The sequence below is a fragment of the Protobothrops mucrosquamatus genome, unplaced genomic scaffold, assembly GCF_001527695.2.
Source record: "Protobothrops mucrosquamatus isolate PMUCROS unplaced genomic scaffold, P.Mucros_1.0 scaffold1153, whole genome shotgun sequence".
NCBI classification, from domain to species: domain Eukaryota; kingdom Metazoa; phylum Chordata; class Lepidosauria; order Squamata; family Viperidae; genus Protobothrops; species Protobothrops mucrosquamatus.
The window spans coordinates 10,350-32,191 of NW_015387368.1; the positions used below are offsets into that span (position 1 = coordinate 10,350).

At 37.6% G+C, this 21,842-nt stretch overlaps 1 protein-coding gene across 1 annotated transcript in view; it reads right to left on the reverse strand.

Annotated features, from left to right (window-relative positions):
* Positions 1 to 790: 790 nt before the first annotated feature.
* Positions 791 to 21,842, reverse strand: part of KLHL2 (kelch like family member 2) — a 47,726-nt gene continuing 26,674 nt past the window's right edge. The window contains exons 8-15 of the mRNA XM_015820636.1: positions 18,236 to 18,385; positions 17,030 to 17,147; positions 16,084 to 16,281; positions 15,263 to 15,364; positions 11,111 to 11,239; positions 8,510 to 8,650; positions 2,258 to 2,401; positions 791 to 1,745 (exon numbers count right to left, since the gene is read on the reverse strand). Of these exons, the coding sequence (XP_015676122.1) occupies positions 1,717 to 1,745; positions 2,258 to 2,401; positions 8,510 to 8,650; positions 11,111 to 11,239; positions 15,263 to 15,364; positions 16,084 to 16,281; positions 17,030 to 17,147; positions 18,236 to 18,385 (1,011 nt within the window). The 3' untranslated portion in view covers positions 791 to 1,716. The remainder of the gene's footprint in view (positions 1,746 to 2,257; positions 2,402 to 8,509; positions 8,651 to 11,110; positions 11,240 to 15,262; positions 15,365 to 16,083; positions 16,282 to 17,029; positions 17,148 to 18,235; positions 18,386 to 21,842) is intronic.

Below are 21,842 nucleotides of genomic sequence, written 5' to 3' on the forward strand. Positions count from 1 at the left end.
CTTCCCTTCCGAACAGGAGATAAGCCAGATGCCCGGAGGCGCATTCCTTTCTCCCCCCTTCCTAGTTGACATCAAGGGAGGACAGTTCAAAGAGTGTGTATGCAGAGACAGCGAAAGAGTTACATTGTAGTGATAAAGAAAAAGAAAGAGGCAGCCCACAGCGCCTTCTCCCCTCCCTTCCAGGAGTATGGCAGAACCCAGAAGAATAGAAAGAATAGAAGTAGAATTAGAATTAGAAAGAGCCCCTTAAAAATATGGGTTCCGACACTCCCAAACCCCTCCTATTTATGTTCAAGCCAGGGAGAGGATGGCTAACATCTCCTTCTTTTCCCTAAGAGCCGACCCATAACCCTCCGTTCTTCTCCTCTCTGCGCATACATGCATCTGGGACGGGCTCCATCTATTCCTCTTCCTCACTCAGCTCAGGCCCTGGAAACAGCTGCCTCTCCACCTAAGCGTGGGCAAGAGGTCCCGGCTCCGCCTCTGAAGCCTCTTGCTCAATCGGAGCCTTCCAAAAGCTCCAATGCCAACCCAGGCTCCCCTTCCACATCCAACTCTTCATCCGAACCACAACAGGGCCTAAGACAGAACCTCTGCTTACTTCCCTCCATGTAGATGCAGTACCTTTAAGGACTACTCATTGAGTACAGTTTGTCAGCCAGTTACAAATCCATCTGGTGACGATGCTGTCTATCCCACATTTTTCTAGCTATGAGAGTGAAGTTATCTGCCAATGAAAGAGCAACCAGATAAAAAAGCAACCTCAAACTTGAGAAAAGTATGTAAATTTTTATTAAAGAAAACAGATCAAAATGACAATATTTTGGGTCAAATTTAACACATCCAGTTTAATATATTTCTTGTACAAATATGTTCACATATAGTACAGTAATTAATAGCAGCTAACAGTTTTAAATAATTACACAAACTTTAAATATTGTTACACGGGAAGAGTTTTAAATTCCATGCAAGTAAAATAACCCCATACATTCATTTTAATCCATAATTATTACCACGTCCAATTACAATTAAGATAAATACATCAAAACATAACAAAGGGATCTTGCTGACTAGAAATCACCAGTATATTAAGTTAAAACACTTTTTAATTGAAATTTTTGTGGCATCAGTTTCATGGTATTAGTAAATATCAAAATATACACCTCTGTTTTACAACGTAGTACCAGCACATTTTGGAATACCATGCCAGTTATAAATATACCATGCCAGCAAGTCCCTAACAAATATGAAGAAAATTTATATATATGCAAACATTTGTAATATGACCAAAGATGAGTGAGAAAAAGTAATGCAGGCATAAAACCTACTAATTCATGGACATTTTACCCCCCAAAATCTCTATTTTGTTTACTTTCACCAGAACACATTACTTTTATGTTCTACCAGGAAAAAAAAATCTATAGTCAACCATATGGGAGACATGATTGGCTCTTAAGAAAAGGAATTTTGTCTAGAAATCCAGCAAATAAGGTCCATACAGTTTTGTACATCGCCAGTAGATGCAGCCTACTGTGGAATAATGCTACACTTTGCTTCAACCTGGAATAATCTTCATTTTAAACCTTAATTGCAGTTTCCAACATGTGTCAGTGCACAGCTACAAGTTGAGAAGTGCTTTGATGCTTAATCACTTCAATACTACTTGTCAAAGCTTGGTTTTAAGTGCATAATCAAGAAGGGAAAATCTGCACCAATTCACAATGGTTTGTCAATAACAGTCACACCTAGAAAGAGAGATGCAAGAGATCAATTATTTGTATTGGAACATTTCTAAATAATATTGGAGAAGGTTTATTCACAAATGCTTCATATACCTGTAATACTTGTCATGAGTACCACCTTGATGAAGACGGGGTACTGAACCTGAGAAAGTATAAGCTATCCAAATCCACAGACTTGCCCACAAAATCTGGTGATGGTGTCAAAATAATGAAATATGCATTGTGATATCACAATATGCATTTTGTCATTTGCCTCTCTCTTTGCCTGACCACAACATCAATGATTCCACAATTATTCACTTTTTGCACCATATGCTATAACTGGTATGACTTCCATTTAAAAAGTAGAAGATCCTGCCCATTCTGCTAATGTCGGAGCCATACTTCCTTCCATTCCCCATATACTCAAAATAGTGGTGATGAATATGATGATGATAAAACAATTCCTGAGCTGGAAAATATATCAAGTTTTGTTCTAGAAGGGAACAGTATTTTCCAAATTTATTTTTCAATACCTGCATAACTTCTTCCTGTACTCATACATGATGATACAACTGTCCATTTATCTGTCGTTGGATTATAATATTCCACTGTGGCCAAGTTACAGGAGCCATCATCTCCTCCAATTACATATAAAAGTCCATTTACAGCAGAAACCCCTAATATGAAAAAGAAATAAAACATTATCACTTGGTTGCTCACCAGCCAGGCAATATTTGCTAGTTTTGCTTTGAAATAAAAATTGGAGGAACAAACAATAATAACAATAGTAATTTATTAAATGTATATGTCACCTTATTCCCAGCACTTAAGGGTGGTTTACAATTTACAGCACAAAAACACAATGATGGCAAAGAAATCAAACCCAGAAGGGAACAAAAAAGGAAGAAATTGTCCTCTCCAGATAATAATATCTGCTGTGCAAAGGTTCTGGAAGCTTTAGTAATAAAAATCAAGGAGCAAGTAAAAATATGAGACTAAAATAAATACGAAGACCGAACTATGACAACAGGTAAAAGTACCCAGCCTTAGAACTGAAAGTGGAGAGACTGAAGTAATACACAGCTTCTGCCTTTTAAGATCAACCATCAACAGTAAAGGAACAAGCAGTCAAGAAACACACTGCAGACTAGCACTCAGTACAGTAGTCATGAAGGCCTTGGAAAAGATATTAATATTCCATCATGTACAGAAATCAGAATCCTGCAGGCAATGGTAGTCTCCTTGACCCTCTATGACAGTGGTGGCGAACCTATGGCACGGGTGCCAGAGGCAGCACTCAGAGCCCTCTCTGTGGGCACGTGCGCTGTTACCCCAGTCCTAGGCCTTCAGCTGGGTTTTATAAAACCTTTTCGCTTTAGGCCTCTGCTGCCGTGTACAAAAAAAGAGGTTCAATCAATCAGTCAATTTCAACTTCTTGCGGGGAAAAAAAATCTTGCAAAGTTGGAATTGATTGATTGATTGAACTTTTTAGTCCCACCCAGTCTGCCGTTACCACTGCAGCCACGCGCACTCAATGGGCCACACCTACCCAATGGGCCACACCCACCCGGCACCCGATGATGCATAACTGGGTTTTGGGTTGCAGTTTGGGCACTCGGTCTCTAAAAGGTTCGCCATCACTGCTCTATGGAAACAGAAGTTGGACTTTGAAAAAGGAAGAGAGGGAAAGTATTGACACTTCTGACTACAGAGAATAATTTGGACAACCAAGAAAACAAATGGATCACTGAACAAATTCACTCAAACTTCTCACAAAAGCCACAAATAATTCAAATTACAGAGTTAAAATTCCATTAGGTTGATGGGGTAAGATTAATCTTGCTAAAATGGTTACTATCCCCCGCCCCCAATTGATTTATATTTAACAGCATTCTCATGTTAATTTCAAGTAGATATTTTATTCAGATCGATAAATTACTGAAGACATATTTATATTACTAAGAATTTCATTGGCTAAACTGAGAGCATCTTTCAATGAAAGATCATCTTGGTTTTATTTTAATTGACTTTTAAATTTAAGATCTTTATTTACTGTTTTAATATTTTATAGTGCATTTTATTTAAACTGCCTAGAGTTGCCTTTGGCGAGGTGGATGGCATGCAAGTTTGACTGACAAATAAACAAATAAGTGTATATTATAATCTATATTTATGCAAAGTTCTAGGCTTCATTGGAATGTTTTTTTCTGTTAGCATCTTGGCAATTCGTGGGTCAACATATAACAAAAAATGTCCTTCATTTCCCAGTTTGAGAGCAGCTAGATATATTTGGGCCTTACTGTGACATAGATTGGATTTCAATGCTGGGTTTCTTGAATGCTTTATGGAAGAATTCTACTTTAGAAACAGGTGATAAGACATTCTATTGGAAAGAATGGGCTGAGTCTGGAATAATTACTTTAAATCAATTATATTAATGAATTTCAACAACTTAAGATGGAATTTTCTTTGCCTAATATAGAACACTGGCAATATAATAAACTCAACTATCTTTACTAAACTCAAACTCAGCAGGACCAAACAGCTGCCTCAAAAGAGTCTGAGATACTATTTTTTTTATTAATCTTCTTTTCAAATCAAATAAATTTTGTATCTATAAGTTTTAAACTATGTTTAAAGTTAAAATAATTGACATTTATGACATATGAGATAAAGCTGAGATATCCAATAATGAAACATCAATAGATGGAAGTAAAAGGTATTAGGTTTATTTCTTTAATTCATCAAAAGAAATTATTCCACAAGATGTTGTCAGAGGCTTCAAAGAATACATCAGAAAGAATAATCTGCAGATTTTCCTTGTTAGAAATAAGATTTGTTTTCCATATCATTTAGTTTTGTCCATTGTTCATCATTGTAGAATATTTTAATACAAATTTGTGAATATTATTTTGAACTGTATTCCAAAGTTGGAAATTGTAATTAAATAATTATACTAAACTGGAAAAATACTTACTTTAGACATTAGAGTTCAAAAATTGTTCGGCATCAACTTTTAAGGAGGCATTTTTTTTCTACTAATTAAAAAAAACTCACAACACAGTTATGTTTCTATTTGGCAGAATCATATATTTTACAATAGACAAATCTTTGAGTAATTTTATAGATTATTATTAAACATAATGTGATATATTTAGAGAATTGTTATGAATTTAACATTTTTTAATTTAAACAATTTCTAGTTTAGTTTTTTATTTTTATTTTCTTTTTTGGTAATATAATTTAACAATTAATTAGGTCATCTACTGGGCAAGTACATGGTTTTTCAGTCTGCTTTGTTCATAGCTTTTTGTGTATTTTTTGTAAAGAAAATTAAATTAAAAACATCCCATGAGTATATTTAAGAAGTGGCTTGAGTTCATATTTGTAAGCATCTCTGGGAGCAATTTTAATGGGAAATGCTTAAGCAAACAATATGCATTGTTTACTTGAACAGTATGCATATATTTATTAAATTTATAGAGTGACACATCTCATATACATGATTTGGCTCCAGGAGCTGACTTCATTTCGGCCAAATTACTAAAGAATAATATGGAGTAGTGGATACCCATCCTGGCAGCGCTATTCACCTATATTGATTCCACCGCCCATGTCCCAGAGGATTGGGGCTTGGCAATTGTGGTCCCAATTTATAAAAAGGGAAAGAGAGACGACCCTGCCAACTACAGACCAATAAGTCTGCTAAATATAATCAGCAAACTCTATGCCAAACACTTCAAGATAAATTAAAGGAGTGGCTGGACCTTGAGAACCTGATTGCTGAAGAACAAGTTGGGTTTAGAGAGGGGAGAGGCACCATAGATCAGTGCTTAGTTCTTCATCATTTCATTGAAAAATATGCATCAGAAAGATCTGTATCATTATACGCTGCCTTTCTAGATCTTAAGGCAGCTTTTGACACGGTTACAAGGACTAAGCTATGGGAGAAGCTGGAAGCTACCTCAATTGATCACAGACTCCTCCATCTGTTACATGCCTTACATACCAAAACATCCCTCAAGGTAAGGTGTAATATGCAAGGGTCTCTCTCGAGGTCAGTTGAAACTCAAAAGGGGGTTAAACAGGGGCACATTTTGGCCCCCTTGCTCTTCAATTTTTACATAAATGATATGGTAAAATGGTTAAATAATCCAAATTACCACCCCCAAAAAACCGAAGCATTGCTCTGCTGCTCTATGCAAATGACGCTGTGATTCTCTCTAGGACTCCAGTTGGCCTTAAAAGAGCCTTGTGAGCCCTTGTCCAGTATTGCAAATATAATAAACTGAACATAAATTATGAGAAAACAAAGCTTATGGCTTTTGCAAAAAGGCCAAAACGGTACTAATGGTATTTAAATAGCCACAAAATAGAGCAGGTAACCACCTTTAAATACCTAGGGGTAATCATCCATGCCACTGGCTCACAAAAAGCCCATGGAGAATACGCAGCTGCCTCTGGCCAACGATCAGCGAATGCCATTCTTAATTTTTTCCTCACAAAGAGAGGACACTATGTTCCAGCTGCAATTAAGTTCTTTCTGGCCACGTTGGTAGCACAGCTTCTCTACGGGACCTTGCTCGGGCCCTCAGCTTCGTGTTTTACACCACTGGAAAGAGTTCAATCCAAATTTATCAGAACAATTCTCCAGATGCTGCGCTGTGTCCCAAATGCATTTCTGTGCCTGGAGACAGGATTGATAAAAGTCGAAGCAAGAATCTGTATAGCTTCCTTAAACATCTGGCTAAGGCTTAATGGCTTTCCACAAGGCCTTGCTCCATTAATTCTACAGATAAATTTTCCTCTTCATGGATCAAGGCAGTCGAGTCCAATCTTGCCAAACTAGGCTTCTCGTCAGCCTCAATTCTCAAACTGGATTACAACCAAGCAAAACAAACCTTGCGTCAAAGGATAGAGAACATCGAGAGGCAAGCGGACTTAGGTTATAGCTCCGCTGTTTCTGGCTCCAGACTATTAGATACATGGTTACACCTGCCAAGTATCTTAGTCAGTTGGAGTCAGTAAACTACCGGAAAGCATTTTTGCTTGCACAGTGCCGTGCGTTTCCATCGGCCGTCCTGTACGGCAAGTATACAAAGACACCACTGTCTGAAAAACTCTGCTCCTGTGGCTCAAGAGAAGTGGAGACCATTGGACACATACTTCTTCGATGTTCCTTCTACAGAGCCATTCGGAAAAACCAAATCCTCCGCATAATTGATAAGTATCCTGGTCATTTGGAAAGTATTTATCTCCAGTGGCTGCTTAAGGATGAGCAGGCAGTAATCACGGCGCAGGGGGCTAGATTCTGTGCAGCAGCATTGGGGATTCGCCAGAAACATAAATAATAATTTTAGATCTTTTTAATAATCTTTTATAATTGATTTTATTATGTGTTTTATCTAGTTTTAGACTATACTCAATGTATTTTCATTGTCAGATCAGTATGATTCAGTTTTTCTGAAGCTAGCTTGTTTTGATATACTGTCTGTAAACTAGGCAGACCTTGGTCGCCCCTGATTACATCATTGATTGTGATGTATTGCTATGTCCACTTGTGATGGTTCTGTTTAGTTTTGTTTTATGTGAATGTTTGATTTATGTATGGCCTTTGGCTGTAATAAATTGATTGATTGATATACATCAGTGATGGTGAACCTTTTAGAGACCAAGTGCCCAAACTGCAACCCAAAACCCACTTATTTATCGCCGGGTGCCAGGTGGGCATGGCCCACTGGGTGGGTGTGGCCCACTGGGTGGGCATGGCTGTGGTGGTCATGGCAGATTGGGTGGGTGTGGCCAAGGTGAGTGTGGTCACCTCAATGTGGCTTGTGGAGAGGGATGCCTGTGGGGGGTGGGCAGGGTTGGGGGAGATCCAGAGGGACTCTGGCAGGTGGGGTGGAAGACACGTGAGGCAGGGTGGGGGTGCCATTGCCATAGGGCAAGGCAAGGCTGGGGTGGTTGCTGCCTGACACCATCGGCCCCCGCACACACAGGCCAGCGAGCGCATGGGGGCCGAAAGTGTCCCTCAGCAGCCACAGCCTGCTGGCCCCTCGGCCAGCGCACTCTGGAGCTCCACAGCCTGCCGCTAGCAGTTCAAAGAAGCCACCTCTGAGCTGGATGGCCGGCTGACGGCTGAGGAGGCAATGCAGTGGGTTGTGCCTGGGAAAAGGAGAGCATGCAAGACCAGGAAGGATAGGACGGGAGGGAGGGAAACCAGCCATGCCGGGATGCATCCGGCCACGTGGGACCTCAGCGAGTTAGCAGGAGGCTGGTTGAAGAGAGATGGTTGCCATCTCCCAGGCATGGCACGCGTGCCCACAGAGAGGGCTCTGAGTGACGCCTCTGGCACGCGTGCCATAGGTTCGCCACCACTGATATACATGATTCTGAGCAACTAACAATTAAGACAAAATAAAAACAAAACAGAAAATATGACCAATTTAAATATGACCAATTCAGTCTTAATAGAACTATATCATAATTTTGTTTTGTTTCTTTTTCTGTCTTCTGCTGATGTGCTAACCTTGAAACAATAGAAAGCATTGTAGTTTTAAAATTGCTGGGAACTGCTATAATGTTTTCAGAGTGTATATCCATTAAGAAAATGAACCAATACTTTTATGCCTTTGGCTACTCTTAACATATTCCCATAAAAGGCTACTCTTAACATATTCCCTTGCCTCATTTATGATTGTATTGATGACTTTTTAAAATTGCATGGTAACTAGTGCTTTTTCAAACTGACCATTAAAAAGTCCTTTATGACTTCAAATATTTACCTGCGTTTCTCCTACACATGTTCATATCTGCAACTTGTTTCCATACATCGATGGTGGGATCATAAACTTCAACACTTTTTCTAACTAAAGGGCCATCATGTCCTCCAACTGCGTATAGTAAGTTATTTAAAACCCCAACACCTGCAAAGATAAAATAAAAAGATTCAGAAATCAGAGAAAAGGGGCTGTTGTTTTCTCAAATGCCATCAACTTAAAAAAAAATAATAATAATGAAAAGGACAGAATTGCATCAACAACATTTTAGTTGTTAAAATGTTACTGAGATCATATGACTAAAATATTTTTAAATATGAGAACATCATTTATAAGCCCTCCTCTAAGATCTTAAGTATAAAAATCCAAAAATTGCTGCTAATTATGATTTTTAATGTGAAATATATTAAATAGATTTAATAATATTATATATTATGGATCATGAGTCTGTAGCTCAAGTTTTCATGAGCTACAGCTAACTTCATCAGATGAATGGAGGTGCTAGATGTAGGATTTAAGTTGGGATGAAACAAAGCTTATCTCTTTAAACAGAAAAATGTACTGCACATTTTAACCTTCGGAATGTAGGGGCTACAATCTTTATCCCTAAACTGATGTAATAGAACCACAAACCACATTCAGAAAAAAAAAGGGGGGGGTCTTCCTCATTTAGTGGTTAAGGCACATAACACAGATGACCAAAGCAGACTTCTATGGAGTCTCTAAAATTTTGGTTGGAAACAGAACACCATTTAAAAGTGTCAAAGGGAATAAACAGGGAGGACTCACTGGGCTAGGATTTTTGTAGTTTAAAGCATTACAGAGGTGTTTGACTTAGAAAGCTAGATATAAGGATTGTGCATACAGTTTTCTAGAGGATCAGGGTGTAAGCCTGAAAAAGCAAAGAAAGGTTTCTTTCTTCAATGATCCTTTGTGGAATTATAACAATCAGGAGGGGAGAATGGCTGTCCCTCAAGTATTATCTATCGATATTGTATTAGTTTTCAACTATAACAATCTCCAGTGTCTGGTGTACAGCGTGTTGTCTTGGTTTATATTTTAACAAGAAAAAAAAGGACAATAATAATTAATGAACAATCAATAATAATTAAATTTGATAATTCCATAATTAATATATATAATTAATATATTAATTAATGATACAGGTATTATCTTCAGGGGTAGTCAACCTTGGCTCTTTTATGACTCGTGGACTTCAACTCCCAGAATTCTGGGAGTTGAAGTCCACAAGTCGTAAAAGAGCCAAGGTTGACTACCCCTGATCTAGATCTTCAGACAGAGGATGGAGAGAAGAGTGAAGAAAGAAATCACTCATCAGAAAGAAAAGCTAAACAGTGTGCATACATTTATTAAATTTATATAGCGACCCATCTCAAATACATGACTCTGGGCAGCTAACTGAAAATTAGGTGCCCAGAGAAGAAAATTAAAAAGGGCATCTGGTTGAATGAATTGTAATTGCAGATTGGCAGCAGTGTCATAGTCTTCCCCAGAGAAATTGTATGTGTCTGAACAATTGGCTAGAAGGGGCGGGGGGGAGAAAAGACATCTCTGTGTTAAAAAGAAGTCATTGCTAGACACGGAGCTGACAAAATGCATTCCTGCATCAGATGTTTTAACAATGTTTAAACATTAACATTGCAGTTTGCAATGTTAAAAATAAACACATCAGGACATATTTATCTGTCTCTATTTTCTTTGCTTGCATCAGACATTTGGGCTTTTGTTTGTTTGTCAGCTTCCCCCAACTCTGAGCCCTTCAGTAATAGGCTACCTTGACCGAGTGTGATGGGAGTTATAGTCTTAACTGATCAAAGGGAATTATTTTATCATAATAATACTCTAGGCCTAAGTATGCACAGAATATTTGAATATATTTGAATGAACTGATGTGGCTTGGACTGGTTGGCACCAGTGCCAAGGCAAAAACAGCCATTGTGCTAGGGTTTAAATTTCTTAATCTCAAAAGTTGCTGCCAGATTCTTTATTCTCTGGCTACCAAAGGTCAACATAACCTTCCTTCTACAATAAATATCTAGAGGTGATAAAATGAACTGTGATACCTATTGTAAAATAAAAGCTGTTTTAAAATAGCCCAATTTTAGTTTTTAGCCTGGGTTGACACAGAGCCAGGCATGTCAAAATTCAAATTTCTCCAGCTGAATTGCAGTGATTTGGCTACTTAAACTGTATTTAACTCGTAAGTAAATGTGCAGTGTAATTTGCTAAAGGCCGCTTGGTAAGTTCTATGAGAGAACTTACTAAAGAGCTGGTTTAGTGTAATAATTCGTCAGGCTAGAAACCAGAACACTGTGAATCCTAGTCCTGCTTTAGTCACAAAGCCAACTGGCTTTAGTCACAAAGCCAACTTTAGGCACAAAGCCAATAGCTGAATCACTCTCTCTCTCAGCAATAAGAATCGGGCAATGGCAAACTACTTCCAAAATAATCTTGCTGTAAAAATTGCAGTGATTGTCCGAGCATTTGCCAAAAGTTAAAACCGACTCAAAGGAAGAGAGAGAAAGAAAGGGGGGGGGGAGAGATACATTTTCTGTCACAAATGTAATTTAAGTTCTGATTGCTCACCAGCTCCACTACGTCGAGTACTCATATCTTCAACATAGGTCCACTGTTTTGTATTATAGTTATAGCATTCCACTGTGCTAAGGCACTGACGCAATGCACCATCATAGCCACCAACTGCATACAACATACCTGGAAATAGGTTTAGGAAACATATGTGTGCAAATGTGCACATATTACATATCTATACATACACAAACACATAGTGACAATCTATCTATTCACTAGATAGCATATTTTAAATATTTTAATTTTTTTTTAAAAAATCCTGATTTCCCTTGTAAAATACCTAGGCAAGGCAGCAATGAAATTGGATTTCTGTATCACAGCATAGGAATACTATGGAAACTATTTACAGTTCTAATCATAATTCTGTAGACAATTTTGATTTGCACACAGGTTTGAACTTTCATCATCTAGATTAAACTGATGTACCACCCCTTCCAGACAATAAGGACAGTGGAACCTAGTAAAAGGTTTAGAGATAAAAAGCAAGCTATTTATTTATATATCTATTTATATTGGGTGCTTTTATACTGCTTTAATTGAAGGAATCTCTGCATTCCAAAAGATATGTAAACAATAATACCTACAAAATAAATATCTATATCCAAATATTTCCATATATCCAAATATTCCTTCCTTCCTTCAATTTATAAAGCCACCCATCTCATATTCATGACTCTCGACAGCTTACAATTAAAGCATAAACATCTCAGATGCATACTTGATTGCTTACTTAATCCCTGAATGCTCATCCAACAGGCTTTACAAGCTTCCAAATGTTAATAGAAAGGATTGCAAATACCCAGATCCAATGTCATTAAAGAGTTTATAGATTATTACCAGCACTTTCAATTGTAGCTGAAACATTGGGTCAGCCAACACTCAGCCTCGGTCGAGTTTTAGATTGTACCCTGGTCTCAGGCATTTCATAAAGTGCATGCCTGTCTCACACACAGGGAAATTCTCCGTGACTGACTTATAGAACAGAAGAAAAAATTGACTAGAGAAAATACATTTGAAAAGGACAAAGTATACCAAACCTGTTTTTCAGCTGCTTTCTATATCCAGGCAGTGGCAGAAACTACTGATGTGGCCCTGACAAATTTTGAGATAAGCCAGCAAGGAGAATGTAAGGCTCCCTCTTTCCCATCAATACATTACCTTAGCCTTCAGAAATTATTTATCAGAGTAAAGAAAGAAGTTCATTCTTAAAATAATTTTCTCTGCTTCAGCCTAGGGGCAAAAAGAGGCATAGAAGCAGTTCTGGGATCTTGAAAACACTTAAAGCAACCAAACAGCTGAACATGGTTGACATTCTATAGCCAGAAGTTTCAACTTCTTTAATTATTAGTTGTACGACAAACAGATTAAAAATCTCAAGAGACAAAAGACTCCTTAAACCTCACATCCCCACATACAGAGGAAGAAAAGCAAGATGAGGATGAAGATGTTCGATGTACAAGCCATACGTTTGTATAATATGCCTCAGAATGAAATGACTTAGATAAGGCGGAAAAGGAAAGACAACCACATGCTTTATTTACCACTCTGCCAATTAAAAGGAATTCAGGATCTCAAAGAGAAGACATGGATACAGAATGTGATCTCATGTAATTAATCTTAATGAAAACAGATACAATATATTTTCTATCTAATTAACTTTGCAGAAAGTTGTAATGAAACAATTCCAATCACTCTAGATCAGGGGTTCTCAACCTTGGCAACTTTAAGACTTGTGGACTTCAACTCCCAGAATTCCTCAGGCAACCCACTGCATTGCCTCCTCAAAGCTGGCTGAGGTTGAGAACCCCTGCTCTAGATGAACAAATCCAGTTAAGGAATCTAGACCCAAGCATGGTACCTAAATAGTCTCCTTGGATGAGTTGGGAGGCTCTATAAATTTGATTAATAAAATAAATTAATAACTCCTTCTACCTCTACTGAGCAGATAGATATCAAATTTGTATCTCATGTTGGAAACCTCTGTGCTCCAGAGAGTTCAAATTGGTTTAGTTCCATCTCAAAATTCTTCACAACAGCCAGAGATCCCTAACATAAAATGAAACTTCACCAGAAAAGTCTGCTCCCAGCTTGAGCAAAGCATTTATGATCAAATAATAAGGTATGAACCTTAATTAAATCACCTTCATTTCAGTTTTAATCAACCTTCCCTGCTGGGTGCTCCATTTATTTTCTCCCTGCAAGCTTTGCTAGTGGGAAGATGGCAAGAAGCATCAGCGATTGTATCAGTTCCTTTTGGCTTCCCCATCTAGTTTTGAAAAGCTATTAGGGAACATTGAAAATGAGGATCACATGATGACTGCAGTAACACCGAACAGCAGCAGGGCAGTAGTGCTGAAGCAATAACTTCCCCAAATTTCATTCTCACAGGAGTCATGGGTCCCAACACCCTTTAAGTTGAATTACTTTGGTTCAATAATTGTTGCTTTACACCTTCTAATTTTGCCCAACTGAAGATTACAAACAATCAAACAGACACGAGAGTTTTAGTGATATACAGATTATCCAGTCCCCAAATTGCAACTGAAAACATTGGTCCAGTTATGGTGGCATGATGGAAAGCATGTAAAGAAAAATGGGATTCCTCTCTGTAATAAATGGGTAACAAAAGCTCACATACTCCGACAGTGCTTTTCAATTTTGGCAACTTTAAGATGTCTTGATATCAACTCCCAGAATGCTGGCTAGGGAATTCTGGGAGTTGAAGTCCACACATCTTAAAGTTGTTAAGGCTGAAAAACATTGCTCCAAGAATATAGAAATTATCCCATGCCTTTATCCTTCAATAAGTGGGATGTGGTATCTCAGGTAGTGTTCTGGAATCAAAATATAGACTTTATTTCTCTTGTATCCCTCCTTCAATTTCAAGAAGAAAAGCCCAATTTCTGGTTTTTTCCCTTCTTTTTAATAGACAAATATAGAAAATGGTTAAGCTTTATTGCTAAACAATCCTATAATTATTATAATTGTATATTAACATACAATAGCAATAGCATTTTCATAGGAGCTGTTAGAGAATTAACACTATTTTGTATTAACAAACTTGTTTCTTCCAGTTTACATGCTATACCAGTGATGGCGAACCTATGGCATGGGTGCCAGAGGCGGCACTCAGAGCCCTCTCTGTGGGCACGCATGCCGTCGCCCCAGTCCTAGGCCTTCAGCTGGGTTTTATAAAACCTTTTCGCTTTAGGCCTCTGCTGCCGCATACAAGAAAAAAAGGTTCAATCAATCAGTCAATTTCAACTTCTCGTGGGAAAAAAAAAGATCTTGCAAAGTTGGAATTGATTGATTGAACTTTTTAGTCCCACCCAGTCTGTTACCACCGCAGCCATGCCCACCCAATGGGCCACACCCACCCAATGGGCCACACCCACCTAATGGGCCACACCCACCCGGCACCTGACCATGCATAAGTGGGTTTTGGGTTGCAGTTTGGGCACTCGGTCTCTAAAAGGTTCGCCATCACTGAGCTATACTCTTGAAGACAGTAAGTGCTTCTTTATGTTGTAAGGACAAATGTACTCTTTTTAAGTTAATAATTTGGCTGTAAACATTTTGAAAATTACAAGTGCAGCATTTATTCGTTTTTTTTTAAAAATAGAAAAAGTATTGTTTTGTTCTAACGGCTTTCGAAAGATGATTTAAATTATATATTATTCTGTTCATTTTATAAACCCACTTCCCTATTTTATGAATCAAATATTTTTATGGATAAAAATAAATATCCTAATCAGGCTGTTCATTCAAAGAAGGAATGTTTATAATGTAAATCATTATCATATTTCACAGTAACAAATCTTTTTAGAATTTTTTTTTCAATACAGTCTTTTATCTGACTAGCCATTTCATAAAAGGAATAATTTTATTTTCTAGAATAAGCCAAGAAAATACTGTCAGAGCCGCAGCACAAAAAAGGATAGGAAAGAAGGATGGAAAAGTAGAGCAGAACCGTGAAGCAGCATTGCTGGGCCTTCCATTTAGAATAAAGTTCCACTCTGCCTTCATACCATTCTCAATATTCTTTAGAAGGCATGTTTTCTTTGAATAAGCAGGGCCTTTAGGATTAGCTGTCTTAAAGGTTGAGTCATGCAGAGAGAAAAGTCAACTCAGATTAAGAAAACTTACCTCCAATTACACCTACTCCAACACTACTTCTCCTTGTGTTCATTGGAGCTACATGACACCATTCATCAGTCTTCATATTATAGGCTTCTACTGAGGATAAACCTGTAATAAAGCATAAAGAAACCTAATCAAAATGAAGTATTACTGAATCTTGGGGTGTTTTTTTTTACAGTAAGTAATAAGCATATAAAGGCATACCATTTTGCTACCATTAAAGATAACTGGCTAAATAAGCTGGTTAAATACTCTGCATAAATAGAAGTCCCTTTGGGCAGATTTTTCCTTCTGATGACTTCATAGACATATCTATGCAACAACACTGGTTTACCAATGCTTTCCTTTAGGATGACTTTTTTGACTTCCCAATTTAGCCTGCAGTCCTGGAATTCCCTCAATGATCTTCCAAGTTTTAACCCAGATCCAATCTGGCTTGGCCTGAAGCCCAAACTAAGTCAACTGGTAATGCCACCTGCTGAAATAGCACACATAAGTGTGTGTATGCATGCCTGCATGTCCCTCCCCTCAGATTCGGCTCCAATATTCTTCAGATGAAAAGAGATCAATGAGAAGATATACTCTAGAAAATAAACTTTCAAAAGGTTTCTAAATATCCTACTTCTAATGATTTCCATTTAGCATTTCAATATGTTTGATAGTGGAGTTTTCCGTTTTGAATTTAAGAAAAAATATGCTGAAATGTGTTTCGGGGGGGGAGGGAGGGAGAGAGATAGTGAGAATGATTGCAACAAAAACACTCCACAATCTAGATGTCTTATACAAAGAAGGGCTGTATAGTGATGTCACTGTATAAAGTTATATACCTGTACTCCCATCAAAACCTCCTACAGCATATAGAAGCCCGTTTAATACAGCAGCGCCCAAAGTGCTTCTTCTGTCTTGCATGCTAGCAATGCTTGTCCACTGGTCTTTTACTGGATCATAAGAATCCACAGTACGAACCCTCAAGGAGCCATTGAAGCCACCAACAGCAAAGACAAGACCATTCATGTATACAACTCCTGGAAAAAAAAAGGTGTCCACCTCATCACCTGCTAAGATGTTGATGTCTATAAATTACCTTCTAAAATCTCATAGTATGAGGGTCTTTTCATATATCATGAATACCAGGCCATATTTTTTTAAAAAGAAATAGCTCTTCTTCTTTTTCAAGGTAATAATTTAACAGCTAACCAGCTTGTATAATGTGAGGTGTATGATGTAATGATGAGAATCTCAGCAGGGTCTATGTCCCTTTAAGAGCCTTTGTATAAAAGGGAAGGCTCTACTGTTGTGTTGTCTCTCTTCTGTTTCCTGCTGTAACTGCTGTGGTGTGTTGGAACCTGCTGTATTAACACGTGTATGTATATTGTTCCTGGTGTATGATATTGTACATAATGTAAGACAAACCACCATTTAATACAAACCACTGTTTATTGTGTTTACTCCTGGGTTAGCTCAGTGCAATAAGACTGTGCATGCTCTGACATTCTTCTTCAATTTTACTTTATACTTTCTGATCATATTCTTTTATCGTCACTTTATTGCCTACTATATTTTATTCTATATTATTTCACTATAGCTATTTTATCTCATTTCACTGTATCATATCTCATTTTTTTGCATTTTACTGTGGCTGATGCTCGTGTTTGATATGGTCAATTACTGTATCTAATTGATAAAAACATTGTATTATATAAATAAAAAGGAAATAGCTGACATAGATTGAAGCTTGCATGCAGGAAGCATCAATTTAAAGTGTTGTGGTACCTGCCCGGCATCTTCTGGAAGGCAGTTCAGCAACTTGGTGCCATCGTTGTTCTTTAAAATCATAACACTCCACACTGCGGATAGCCTTTGGTGCTTGCCCTCCTACCACTACCATCACCTTTAACAGAAGCAATATCATAAACTTAGATATTCCTTAAATTGGGGGGGGGACCGGAACAGTCTCTGACAATGAACAAAAAAATTCCTATCTGCAGTACTATTTCATTTCTCGGAGTGGCATTATTCAGGATGGGTTCAAAAGGTTCAAGGAAAGCCCTGCCGATATGAATATGCTGCAGCCTTTGTTGACTTATCCCTGAAAAAAAAGACATGCTATACCCCCAAAATTCCCACTAATGATAAACCAAGAGGGTCATTATCATTTATTATTGCCTGTTCACTGCCCTGAGTCCCGTAAGGGAGATAGGGCGGTATATAAATTTAAATAATAATAATAATAATAATAATAATAATAATAATAATAATAATAATAATAATAATAATAATAATCATCTTCCTTTTCCTATATAGCAGTGTTCTTAGTAAAGAGAGTCGTTTCTTTATGAATTATAAGTCTATTTAAACCTGTTTAATGCCACACAATAGCTTTCAAATTTTCTTAAATAGAAAGTAAAGTCCTAGGTTAACAAGAATGTAGACACAACTCAACATTTTCTATGCAGTTGAATACTGACAAGACTCTCTGGCTGCTTTATTAATTTTACTAGACAGATTTAAGTATGGTTTAATTGAACAGGAAATTTGACTTATTGACCCAATGACCTCTTCCAACTCTATAATTCTGTATTTAATTTCAATTATTCCAATTATATATATATATATATATATATATATATATATATATATATAAAAATAAAAATGTAAATGTTCATTTGTTCAAAATCTTAAATCTCCAAAAGTTCTTCACCGATTGCTTTGAAATTTTGACACAACATTGCATTCGAATACGCACGTGTTTTTATATACCTATATTATATAGATGTCACACCTGTGACAGGTAAAAACATGCTTTTTTGAAAAACAGCGCCATCTGTTGGACGTAAAAGCAACACATGCTTTTACCAGACTGAGCCACAGCAACGCGTGGCCGGGTACAGCTAGTATTAAAATAAAAAAGAGTCCATGACTTTTTCATATAGTGAAAGGCAATTCAAAAAGGAAGTACATTATCAGTCACATGCTTACCTTTGGAAGACAGGAAGGTGTTCTTAACCTTGTTCGTATGGACTTCATCAAAGCTCTTTGCTCAAGTGGCAACAAATGGTACTTCATTGCTTCAATTAGGTAATCTTTACATGCACTGCTATTTTTAACAAGTATCTCTTCTTCAACTCTCTGTGAATTAGCCATATTGATGCAGTCTTAGCAAGAAAGAACACACTGACTAATTTGCATGAATTTAGTTTTTATGTAGTTATTCGCTTTGAATTGGTTCAGCGAGAACTTTAAAATAATTGTTTTTTCAAGAATTTTTGCTAAAATGAAAACAAACCAGTTCAAAAACAGAGATAATGACAATCTAATCTATGTATCTTTTTTGTGAAGTACTCTTTCAAATATTCTTCTAAAAGAATAATAAATATTTTTTATTGATATTGATCAGTGTTTTTCAGCCTGGGCAACTTCTAGCTGTGCAGACTTCAGTTTCCAGAATTCTCATCTTAAGAGACCAAAGAATTCTGAAAGCTGAAGTTTGTGTGTCTGAGATTGTTTAGATTGGGGAACTTTGACTCAGACTTTATTTTTATTTGTTTGTTTATAAAATTTATTTTATAAATTTTTATAGTTTTATATTCATATAATTTAGCTATCCCATTCATGGTACCCTTAGGTCATATAACTCTCAAACCTACAAGCCCAATCTATATACAGTACTACTAAAAGCTCTCATTGTCACTACCAATAACTGGGTGAAGATGCATCATAGGGCAACAATATTTGAACTAAGATAACTCAAATGGATTAACATGCAAATCCAAAATCCAATCTAGAGGGAATGAAATTTGGGAAAGTCATGGCTTCTTCAAATTGCTGCTATGGTTGGGCTGCTGCTGCAGTCACATGATGGTCATTTTGATCATTCTGTAACAGTTTCCCTGACACTCTCGCAATCCTTCACTCCCTCTCCTACCCAGTGTGAGATTAGGCCAAAGCCACCATACCTAAAAGTGGTAAAGGCATGTAAGCAGGGTGGACAAAAGCCAGGAAAAGCTCCCTCAGGGAAAGGAGTCAAGTCATTAAGGGAACAAAAGGACAAAAGTTGGGTCTGAGCACAGGGCAAGCCCCTCCCCAAGTCTCATCAACAAAGGAGTTGGGCCTGCATGGGAAGCCCCTCCCCACCAATTCTTGGGGATAAAAAGAGGTCCTGAAGTCTGCCCAGACTTTGAGTCATTTTGGATCCCAGACTTGGCAGTTTCCATCCCTCTGGCTAGAGCCTGGCAGCCTAGTAGTGGGTGCTGGGTAAGTGTGGATGAGTGTGTGTATGTGTGTGTGTGTGTAAAAGCAAAAATATATCAGTAAAAGTTTGCTGTTATTTTAAATTCACTGGGTCTCTGTGTACTTTAAAGAACCGTTTGTGCCTCAGTGTTCAGTTGATTTGGGATTGAGTGTGGCAATTTTCCAGGCTTGTGAGTGTCTAAGTGTGTGACCATAAGCTGAACCTAAGAGCACACTTCTGTAACACCAGCAGCAAGGAATTGACTCACTGTGTCAGAGAGGCCTGGATATATTCACTCTTTACTTGCCCTTTATCTGCCACCCAAACCTGCACATTTATCCATATCCCATCTTCGTACAGGAACTCAAAACTTTTTTCCCCAGGAGTTGTATATATGAATGGTCTTGCATTGGAAGAGAGGAAAGAAGGAAGAAGAGGGAGGGAAGGAAGGAAGAAATGACAGCAGAGGGAAGGAGGATTGATTGACTTCCAACACTCATTGTCAACTTCCCACAAAGAAATTAAAGGGGGAAGCCAACAGGAAATTGGAAGTTGCTCTCCTCTCCCTGATTCCCCCCCCCCTCATGTATGGTCATTTTGCTTCTCTGTTTAGGCAAGGAGATGTCTACCAAACGATGATGACCCAACAAAGCATAAGTTGCCTAGTATGATTATAAAGACTGATCCAACTTTTACAGAAAGCATCAATTTAGGGGATTTTATTATCTGAAATGGGCAAACTCACCGTGGCCAACTTGCTGCAGCCAACTTGCCACAAGACAACTTGCCACGGGACAATTCAACAAATAAAAGTTAAATTTTCAATGGAACTATGGCTAATAATAATAAAATAAAGTCGACTTCCGGTTTGCTCAGGCAGTCGCCATGGATGTTTGGAAGGCATGCTTCATCTTCCACGTCCAGTTTTGTTTCGCTGGGGGACCCTGGAAAGGGTCAAAAGTCACCCTGTAGGGGCGACCAGCAAGGAGGGGATCCCTGTGATCGCAGAAGGGCGGCAGCTCTTCCGTTTGATCCGGGGCAGCCCTCCAAACCAGCGGACAAAAGACCGGCCATAGAAATATGGCTCATCACTAGGCTGCAGATAGCCGAAGTCACACTTACCATCAGGCAACTTTAAAGCAGCGCAGAAGAGACTGGGTGAGATTTACCTTTCTTAAACCCTAATTACTTTTGTTTCCTGCATAAGCTGCTTAAGTACTTTCCCCCCTGTGGAGAGGGAAGGGATATTTTACCCCTCCCTCTAAAAACAGCGGAGATTGACTATCAAGGGGAGCTTAAAAATGTTGCAAGAATAACTTGATCCTAATTGGAATTTTACTTTTTAAAGTTTGTGGACTAAAAGATTTTCTACTCTTACTGAAGATCTGGGTTTTTACTTATAAAAAAGTAGAAGAACCGAAAGGATTAAAACTTTGGAAAATTTTAAATATAGGGGCGCCTTCTTGTGGCTAATCCTGATATTACAATTTGTTATTGTCTACAATCTGTTATTGTTTAAAAGAGACTTGGCTAAGACACTTATCAGCTGTGAAGCTCAGCTGTGTTCCATACTCACTGAAAAAAAAATTTTTTTTTACACTCTCTGACTGTAAAGCTTTTACTCTAATACATTACTAAGAGAACATGGAGGAAGATCAGGAACAAATTTTGTCTATGCTGAAAAAATTTTACCAAACTACTCTTACAGCTACTGATGAAATAAGAGGTTGCAGAAAAGAATGGGGTGTCAGCCCAAATATACGAACTCAAAATTTGATTACAACCGAAAAATCAACTACACAGAATATAACGGAAAAAGTGGACCAATCAAATACTATGACAGAGGATTCAATTGATCAACAAATACAGTTAATGGAAAACCCAGAAAAGGGACTGACAAATCAGAAGAAACTTGAGGACCAAGAAGAACAACAGACTGAAGAAAAGATAAACAGTTTAAAACAACCACATCAAGATGGAAAAATAGAGAGAGAATTTGTTTGTTCTCTCAAAAAAATGGCGATCGGATGGTTTTTTCTATGTCAAACAACATACATAATAACACGGAGATTTATTTGATGATTCAAAAGCATGGACATGGAAGACGATTTGGCAAAGAAAGAAAGCTAGAATACGACTGAAGACAATTGGGGTTTTGACTTACTAGTGAGAATTAAAACAGAATATTCTCAAATAGATAAGATGTGTACTTTGAATATTAGAAATAGTTATGAGTTGAGTTAAAGGATACTTTGGTCATTTAAGACTTGGAAATGTAAACATTAATAGTTAAATTTGAATATTGAATATAGGTAATTAAAATATATATAAACTAAAAACTTATTGATGAATGTA